General features: G+C 40.8%; 1 protein-coding gene across 1 annotated transcript in view; it reads right to left on the reverse strand.

The window, feature by feature from the left end:
* Positions 1 to 3484: 3484 nt before the first annotated feature.
* LGI1 (leucine-rich, glioma inactivated 1) overlaps positions 3485 to 10203 on the reverse strand; it is a 12429-nt gene continuing 5710 nt past the window's right edge. Inside the window, exons 5-8 of the mRNA XM_010189349.1 lie at positions 6729 to 6800; positions 5332 to 5501; positions 4745 to 4909; positions 3485 to 4660 (exon numbers count right to left, since the gene is read on the reverse strand). Coding sequence (XP_010187651.1) covers positions 3843 to 4660; positions 4745 to 4909; positions 5332 to 5501; positions 6729 to 6800 — 1225 coding nt within the window. The 3' untranslated portion in view covers positions 3485 to 3842. The remainder of the gene's footprint in view (positions 4661 to 4744; positions 4910 to 5331; positions 5502 to 6728; positions 6801 to 10203) is intronic.

The raw sequence follows: 10203 nt of genomic DNA on the forward strand, positions 1-10203 counted from the left end.
GTTTAAATATTCTTTATTTTCAAGTAAGTACTAACACAGTGTATTGTAATGATCATATACATAAATGCAGCTGTTAGACATTTAGCTTCCCACCAGAACATGTCAGAGCATATCACACGTACTATTAACTGTGGTAATAATTGTTTCCTCAAGTGTACTTTGAACGGCTGTTATCACCCCTTCAAATAAAGTTATAAAAACAAGAGAATCAAGAGAAGTTATAATTAAAATGAAACTCCAAAGCAATAATACCTTTTTTCCCTATTTGTTTGTTTCATTACCTTGCAGACTGAGATTCTTTCACACTGAATTTTCTTCTTAGCAGGAAGAGTGCATTTTGGAATCGTTTTTCAATGGAAAATAAGTAGAAACAAAAACCTGCAAGTCCTGGACGTTACAGCAGACAAAGAGAGGGAAAAAAAGCTACATATGGCATAATATCAGCTATTCTGAATGTATTTTATATATTCCTTTGAGAGTAGAGAAGTGTATATTCTTCTATATTTGTGCTCCATTAAAAATCTCATGAAGTAGTTGTAGGAGTACAATACAATTCCATTAACATTTCTCTCTGTTGTAGACGTTAACATGACTAAGCAGCATCAAGGAGCAGCAGCATCCATTAATAACTCTCCGTATTGTCTCCCATACTACTTTTAGTACTTACATACTCTGTCAGTCATAAACAAAGTGATTGGGGAGTTTAGAAATTCCACTGCAACCACGGGAGCCCATCGGCCAGCCGCAAGTAACGTGGACTTTGCGGAAAGAAATGGATTTTTTGAAACAATGTTTTTGAAAAGCGTAAACATGTCTATGATGAAAGGTCCTATTTCAGTTTTTGTCTGGGACTTCCACTGGTACCAGAGGGAATACCGAGCAGACAGCCAAGGTGGAATACGGCCTTAGAGGAGCTGTTAAGATGCCCAGTCTCTGAAATGAAGAAGAAACAGCACAGGGAGCCACCTAATGAGACTTTACACTCTTCTACGTTAAGGATTATGAGTTCCATCCTAAAAATACCCCAGTTCCTTATGTGGGGCAGTGAAATGCTACACTTGCACAATGAGAAACCGGCTGTAGTCCCTGTGGCTCTTCACCTGACACAAACTGAGTAGAGAAAGGGGTTTTCAGAAGAGAGCAGGCTTAGATCCAGCGTTTTACAGTGATTAGTTGACCTTCCAAAAATGACATCAGCATTATGTTGATCACGCTCCATGATCATCACCATGAAGGAACAACCAAACCGGTAGCGCAGTTGCACACTTGAGCAGACTAAGCCAGCAGATTAATCCCCGTCACCCTGTGTACCGTACCATGGCTAGTTTTACAGAGACTGTGAATGTAAAATTCTAGTGATTTACACCCTTGCAGGCTTTTAAAACTGCCCTTTAAATCCAAGAGTAACACTGGATTCCCGTAAGTCCATCCTATTATTTCCAAATAAATTAATTCATAATTCATTAAATCATAGCACTGCTATAGCATAGGGCATGTAGCTGGCTGGCTCTGAAATACAATTCCATGGAGCATAACCTTCTCAAGGCACAATTGTGAGGCAATATATTGGGGTAGAGTGTTTGCAAATATATGTTGAAGCAGATTAGCAAGGTCATCCAACTCTACTTAAACTCAGCCAGATGTCCATAATATGTCCATAATGAGAAGGGTACATAGCCATTATCTATATAATTTGATAGAGAGTGCATGAAGGCAAATACAATGGGAGAAATCAGATCAAAATCAGTGCACATAATTCAATAGGAGCTTAAGTAAAAGCCTGAAACAGAAGACAAGATGAAACAGAAAGCTCTTCATGATTTGCTGGTAGATTTGAGATTGGTTCATGACTTTCCATTTCATTCATTTGTCACGCAAGGTGGATTGGAGAAGAGATGGATAAACCGAGCTGGCCATCACCGATGTGCAGCCAACACTGAGAAAGAGTAAAAGAGATGATTTGGGTTCACGTGGGGCTTGAAATCATGCTTGTGTAAAAGCAAAAAAAATATAAAGGAAACCTTGTCAAGCAAGTGATGATTTATCAAGATGACTTTTGGAAATGTATTTATTAAGAAAAAAATTGGAGGTTTCAACTGTGAAACTTAGTTAAAAATCTTTCCAGTCGCACTGTGAGTACTTATGGAATAGGTCGTCATTAAGCCAAATACTGACCAGAGCATAGGCAGCCGTGGATCAAAAGGCATCAGAAAATTAAATTAAGAGCAGTATTGTTCACATGGGATTTTTTCTTTTCAAATAACATAATACAAAAACCTCTCTGTTCTTTACTACAGAAGCATACTGTTTAGGATTGGCTTCTTAAAATACACATTATTATTATTGTATACATTTTCTGCTGCAGGTGCTCTCAGCAGCACCATAATGCTCTGCCATTTGGGGGGCTCTGAGGACACGGAGCAGAACCAGCTGACACGCATCTTATGATGAGTCTCACTTGCCAGTCAACGTCTGTGCATGCTAGAAATGTGTATAAACACACACAGTGTTCACGTGTGTCTTTTAAAGATGGCACTGGTGTGCAAGGCTTGACAACGTCAAGTGAAGTGCAAAGGTGTCTAAAGCCAGCCTGAGCTCTCCTCCTGAGCTGCACCAAATGACCTTCGACAGCAGCACAGGTTCCTCACAGGTGATGCACTAGATGTATGCAGACAAAAGGCTATTTTAACTTTGAGTTTGTAATAGATTTTCATGCCAAATTCAGACCTGGCATATTTGAACAGATATCGGTGGCTTCCCTGCAGTTGCATGTGCTACACCAACCGAGTTTGTCCTGCTACAGTCAACGTTCCCTGGATATCAGAAGTGTCTATTGCTGAACTGCAGTGCAGGATGGTGGGAAAAAACGACTTCACATTCACTAGCTTCATTCAGAATAATGAATAAATTCATTGAAGATTAAATAATCGCAGTTACAGTGAAAATACTTGACAGGGACACACAGAATTAATGCAAGTGATGTGTGACAGTACAGATACAGAAATGATGCTTGCTTAAAAATGAGCTGTGCTTCTAGCCTTCAGCACAGTAACAGCCCCAGCATTATAGCAGTGATTTGTTTTGTGCTGCTGCAGCATGAGGTGGAGAAGGACAGACCTTTACATCATCGTTTATGCTGTGGATTTCTTTGTCAATTTGTAGAAAATCAGGTACTTCCAGCTATACCCAGAACAAAGCCCCACGCTACAACCAGATCTGTATCACTGAATGGTTTTTTATGGGTGGATTCATGTTTAAATCAGTGAAGCTTCACATAAATGCTAGGACACGTCCAGATGATAATTTACAGGACTGGGATTCGATGCTGTATTTCATCAAGAACTTGCTAAATGTGAAACCCACCTGCACCAATACTGTGCATCTTCCACGCAGTGCAGCACTGCCCTGGGCAATGTGCCTTCCTGGGTTTATTTTATATGTGTATAATGCATACACAAATAAAAAGTATCGCCTGCAAATAATATTTGGAATGTGAAAGACACAAAATGTAAACATTTTATTTGGCAGTTGTTTCAAACAGGTGAATAAATAAATGGAAAAGTACATCTTAATATTCTTTATAGCAACAGATGCAGTTGCACACGTATTTACATACTGTGGATGCAAAGAACAGTTAATTTAATTTCTTTTTTGTTAAAAAATGCAACTTCCAACACCACTAGACTTGACAATTAAAGATGAAGATACTAGTAATACTTTGTTCTAGCAATCTCAACTTTTAAAGGCATTCATTTGGAAGTAAGATAAGAGAGTCATCATGCATTTAGTTCATTTTGTCCACTTACGGCAGAAAGTCTGATGTGATCTCAGAGTTATGAGTGTCATGCGCTTAAGTCAACTATGACATGTTTATAAATCAGTGTAGTTCCCTTAAAACTCGAAGCAAAGAGAAAATCTCGTTTATCGATGGAGACATGTATGAAAGATCTTGGTGCCTGTACGTTTAATTCTTGAAACTTCACAAATTTTGCCTTTTCAGCATCCCAATAATAGACTTGAGTGAAAGAATAATCACTTCCGAGAATGGCATATTGATAATTACTTATCTGAAGTGGTTGGAATACCATTGACCCTCGGGATGGCATCCTTTGTAAATCCAGAAATGCCGAACCACCCCATTTCATTACTTTAGAGTCCCCAATAAATCTTGTTAAGCAAATGTATACATCCTCCTTCACTTTGAAATGTTTCACTGCATATGCATCTTCCATATCTTGGATATCAAAACGTTTAACAAATTCATTTGTTCCTTTGTTCCACTGATATATTACAGGTCTTTGGGAACTACTTGACAGAATTAAATGTGGTTTGCCGGATATTTCAAGAAACTCCACATCAGTATCTCTGTACCAGGCGTGCAGAGACTGATGGGAATAAAATCCATTCCCATTCCACTTGTAAACCGTGGTGAAACCAGCCTTTGAACTGTCTGCAACAACAAAATACCAGTCTTCAGCAATCCTGAAAGTTTCAATGTCATTGGGTTTTCGGATTTTAAGGATTTCAATATCTTGAATTTTTATAAACTTATTTGCAAAAATATCTCTTTTATATATGTGGGAGCCTCCAAAGAGCTGCGCGACAATGACATACAGCTGGCTCTCAATAACTATAGGTTTACACACAACAGTTGAAGTACCTATAAGAAGAAGAGTAAAAGACAGAGTTAGCGACACTCTTTGGGTCAGCTGTTGTAGTGTTATTTGTGCATCAGTGCTCATACCTGTAATGTTGTCGTAATTCCTGAACATCACTTCTACGTGGTCCCATTCAAGAAAGATGCACTTTCCAGTGAAAGGCTGAGCGATAACCACGTGCTCATCGTTCATGTACGAGAAAGTATCTACTGACAGAGACTGGTACGGCAGGGACTGATAGACTTCAAATTCTGCAAAAGGGCACATGACGTGTGATAGTTACAGAGATGCTTTCCACGCTGTACTGAAAAAACATCTGCTTAACAGACACAAGTTCCTCACAAATTGCAGTATTTCACGACTAGTCCAATTTTCCTGTTTATAAAGGAGCACTGCAACTTGTTTTTCAATCTTTCTCAATTAGAAGAGGTGCTGGTTTATGTCTCAGCTACCCAAATCCTCACATAGCATACTGAATTCTGAGCAGAAGCCGCAATGTAAGACCCCACTCCCAAGTGATCCGCATGTCACACTTACACCTGCACAGGATTCGTACTGATTTTAGTGGATGTTCCACCCACTATGCAAACTTCCTGCAAAAACGGGCCCTAGAATGAAAGAAACACAGCTTTGACTTTAATTTAACAAGATTAAATAATGTGAAGCACATTACCTGTAATAATGCAATCAAATTCTTTCGGAGAGAGGCTATTGATTTTGCGCTTCTTGTATTCTGGTGGGCTTTCACAGTAAATGTCTTCAACTGTGGCATTGGTGCTGCCCAGCCATTCCACTAACCACTTCAGTTTGCAGTCACAATTAAATGCGTTGCCTCTAAGATCTCTACAACAAATAAATAATGCATTGAAAATAAGGAGTCGGCCGATTCCTTCCTCCTTGCATGACAACAGCAAACTGGGCTCTTGTTCAATATGTTCCCTCTTGATTATTCTTAACTGCTGCCTTCCTGGCTTAACGTGTCCTGACCCGTACTTAAATCTCCATACCAGAACCCACACAGGTTTCATTGTATAACCAAGGAGAAGTAGGAAATTTTTGTTGATCCCCCCCAGGTTTACAGGTACACAAAAGCCTACCAAACTGCTGGCCCCACGTTTTGGGAGGTTGTTTCTTTTCGATTACCCTTTCTCAATAAATGCATTCTATTACAGGTAACAAAACTGGAATTCATGTGACCTGCTGATCACCCAGTCAGTATGTGCTGTCTCCTTTAGATACACTTATCTGGGGCTTTAGGAGGCAAGCACAGGAGCTCTGCTCAAGTCTTCTACAGCTGTCTTCAGTCAGATTTCAGATCGTGTGCACAGGGACAGGCCAGCGCCAGGACCACACTGTGCAACCACCTGGCCACGGTCAGGCATGCCAAGTAACGCTACCAGATACGCTGACCACCTCCACATCTCACTGCTGCAGCTTTACACTGTGAATTCAGCCTTCCCTGTTAATGCTGGGAGCAGGCAAAGGACGTTCTGCACTCATTGTCCCAAATCAGGCGCAGCAGAATGTGGCGTGCTGCAAAAAGGACATATTTCAGTGCAGCAACCATGGAATTTTTCTGTTTAACTATAATTTTTATTTTTGCTGGGATTCAAGTTACATATTTAAACAAGTTCAGGTTTGGGTTTGGTTGCAGTTAGATTTATTATGGGATGTGGTACTTACTAAGACACATGCTTTTGTGATGAAAGACAGCCTTCCCAGAAATCACTTGCACGCCAAATGTAACTCCATTAAATATCTGCCACTTTCCCCTCGTGCCACGCTCTCTCCTGCATCCCTAAGGATACTTCCTTCTTACTCACTAAGTCTTAATGAACACGCGTAACTACTAACCGTGTTACTTATCTTCATAACTAGGAGAATATTACAAACTAAATTAAATTATCAACAACAGGATACAGAAACCAAGCCTACCCATATTGAGCAGTCTCTACCCAGTAATAAGCTCCCATTACCAGCTGTTGGTTTCAGTGGTTACTCAGACTGCCCTCTGAAATAATCTCTTCGCATTTTTAGTATAATGAATAGATTAATTAATTGCTTTCTTACACATTTGTTAAAGAATCCAAGCCTTTGAATATGTCTTTTGGAAGCGACTGAAGATTATTATTTGCGAGACTCCTGTAAAAGAAGACACTTCAGTATCAGTGCTAGTTCATGAAATCACACGTTTTCGCAAGGTGCAATACTGTGTGGGGGTTTTCTGTTGAGGTAAGGAACCCTGCTGTTCTCCAGCAGTTAGTTATAGAAGATTGCTTTTAAAACAGCTCATTCGCTTTGTGACTTTTTCTTCCACTAAAATGCCATGCTGCCTTCTGCTTCCTCACTCTCCATCCCCCTTGCAGCATTTACAGTACTTCACTTAGCAGGGTGAAAAATGCATCACCTCTGGTGTTTTGCCAACACCATTATTTTGAAACAGTTAGTCATGACTGGATGTTCTGATGTTTTCCTTACGAGATACCAATACATGGTGCTCATGTTGCTACATTTCCCCGCTTTCTTGTATCTCTGCTGGAAGGAAAATCGTAATACTTAGGTTTCATTCCGTCGGACTTAGGTTTAGCTCATAGGTTTTGGAAATACGCAGTAATAGAGAAGACATTGCTGAATTCATCAGCACGAATTTCTTTCCTGGAATGTGGATGTGTGTGTGACTAAGTCGGCATGAGACCAGCGAAAATCTGCTGTTAACTCCCAGTTATTAATGTTGGGAGAACTCGTTCAAATTCAGTGAGTATTCTAGCTAGTGGAAGTGACAAGGAAACGTGAGCGGGCTTTGGATATGTTACATTTCAGTCGGACACATTTGCATGAGTCCATCAAAGGTCTGGGTTCTCCAATAATAATGTTGCAGCGTATAGCTTACATCTCTTTGATTAACAGAATTATATCTTACTTAGGAGAAGAAACGAAAATGGAAAGAAATCATTCTAGTTTAAGATCCCAGTTAGAATCTGCAGCCAGTAAGACTCTTCTGTTTTTTCTTGAAAACATAAGAGTTCTTTATTAACTACTATTTCCCTGGCCAAGCAAAGACATTTGGGCATAGACTTAAACTCAAGAACAGGCCCAGACATATTGGGTCTGCTGCCTCATTTAAAATCGTTTGCCTTATCAGGAATCGTAAATACGGGTTGATGCCGTTAGTCCATTCTGACTTCACCGCTTTCAAAGTGCATCTGATGGTAAATCTGTTTGGTAGATCTATCGAGTGCTTCACCTGTGCACAGTGTTACGCTCAAGAGCAATTCTGTAAGAGCCAGGTAACTCATGTGGAGAAAGCTAAATAGGTTTGCAAGCTAAGGCAGGTTTAACGCTATGTATATTCTTTATGCGTTATTATACAGCAAACAGAAAGGGATGAGGTACTTGGAAGTACCAGTGCTTCACCACTCCATGGGAATATGACTGACAGAAAAATTTATGCAAGGTTTACGCATCTGCCAATTTTTGGATGAAAATTAAGCATTTTATATGCCACTATTAAAAAGCATACTTATATATTAGAAAGCACTGGCTTGCCTAGACGGTGCTGTGCATGGTGTCTGGTTTATAGTAAGAGAGTAAAGGTTGAACCAGACACACAGTTAAACCTATGGTCACAGTTCTAAAAGAAGTGGAACTGAAATAATATATTGTGCATAGGAATTATTGTTCAGTCCTAGCTGTAAGATTTTGACATTAAATTAGTAAAAAAGTGTTACTTTCCTTTAATTTCTCCGTTCTTAAATCTGAGCAGAAAATAAATTGTGTCGCATAACAATAAATACTAGATGGCTCTGTGTTACAATAAAGACACCGTGGTTATCAAAGTTAACTGCAGTATGAAAACACAAATGTTGGGATCGCTCACTGCAAAAGTTGTGAAAAGGGAGTGAGCAGAATAAACAGAACAAAGTTAGTTTTCTCCTCTACCTTCATGAAACTCATCTGTATGCTCATTTACCGTGATTCTTTTACAGACATTTTATGTACGCAAGTACTCTCCTGACTGGTACACGAGAAATGCCTCGGGGTGCCAAATGACTATTCATAATGCGTACACGCAATTGTCCCCAGAGGGTGGGGAGCGGTTCTGCAAGCAGATGAGACTGCTCACACTCTGCGGTTAATGGACCTGCCTTTGCACTTCTGCAAATTTCCCATTGTCTTCCATGCGCAGTGGCAGCGTGATGCACAAATCTGCGTCCCAGAAACGTGCGTGCAGCCACACGCAAAGGGCGGTGGCTCCTCAAATGTGGTTCTACCTTTTGCATGTGTTTTCTCTTACAAAACAGGCAAGGGAAGGTGCTGCTCTTGGACTGCATGCTCTGCGGAGAACAAACTCTGCCTTCCTCTGTGCTGGAAAAGCAATTTGCTCACTGGCAGCCACAGCTACTAAATAAGTAAATGAATATGATAAATAATGTAATGGACCCATTTGTGAATATAAAGCTATTCATGTGCATAAATATTTTGAAGAGAGGGTCCCAGTTACCAGCCCTATCCAATTATCTGCCTTTTTAAACAAAACTGTAATTATGTCTGTACCTCTAACAAGGATTTTTATGGGATGTGCACAGCCTGTTTAGATGCCCTTTTCCCTCTCCTCTCTCTTTCCTCTTCCTCAGACCTAAAGCCATTCTATAGGTAACTCTATCTACATGAGCAGTCGCAGTAGGCTCGCTCTCAGCCAGCTGGGAGGCTTTTCTGTTCTGGCCAAAAAAGGGAAGAGAGAAGTGTTTTATGGTACATTTACTATGTGGTGAAGGATGTGGTGAATTGCAATTCAATTGCTATATTTATGCATTAACTATTTAAAATGGAACCTTTGATTTCTACCCTGTGTCAAAATGTATAAAAGAAAAAGTTAAATGACCCTGTTCCAAAACCCTCCTGGAGGTTTTTGTGTTAAGGCCAAAAGGTCAGAACCCACTCCCCTGCCCATGACGCACACCCCAAGATAAACGCTTCAGAATGCAAATGCTTAGAGCCGGGTATAAACTCGTGTCAGGCACACCCCTGGTGTTTTAGCTTCCTCTTACTTTTTTTGCTGTATTTTTTATGTTTTCTTACAGCACAAGCTGTATTTTCAATAAATTTACCGCTTGCTAAAATAATACTATTGCCAAAAGGTCATCTTGATGTAAGAGACAAGAGCCTGTCTAAAAGCTGTCTTGCTAGCTCAGAGCGTGAGGATGCTACACTGGTGTTTGCAGGGAGATGTCACAGGTATTTGTTGCCGGCGTGCATTCCACCTGCTGCGCACAGCGTGGGAAACGCCTCTGCTGGCGTGAGCCTGGGAAGCGCTGCTCCACACAGCCACGTTGGCATCCCGAGTGCCTTTGACCGATTCCCCTCCCAGCTAATGCAGCGAGGGGGCTGCAGGGTGTCAGAGGGTGAGGGTCTGGCTGTGCTTCCAGGGCAGCCAACGGGCTGAGCAGCAACACGAGCAGTGTTAAGCAGATCCCGGTGTCAGTGCATGACAGACCCCGACTGTGGGGTGTTCTGGCTCAGGGGGCAGTGCGGGGCTTTGAAGCCG

This window comes from Mesitornis unicolor, unplaced genomic scaffold, assembly GCF_000695765.1.
Source record: "Mesitornis unicolor isolate BGI_N332 unplaced genomic scaffold, ASM69576v1 scaffold37837, whole genome shotgun sequence".
Classification (NCBI taxonomy): domain Eukaryota; kingdom Metazoa; phylum Chordata; class Aves; order Mesitornithiformes; family Mesitornithidae; genus Mesitornis; species Mesitornis unicolor.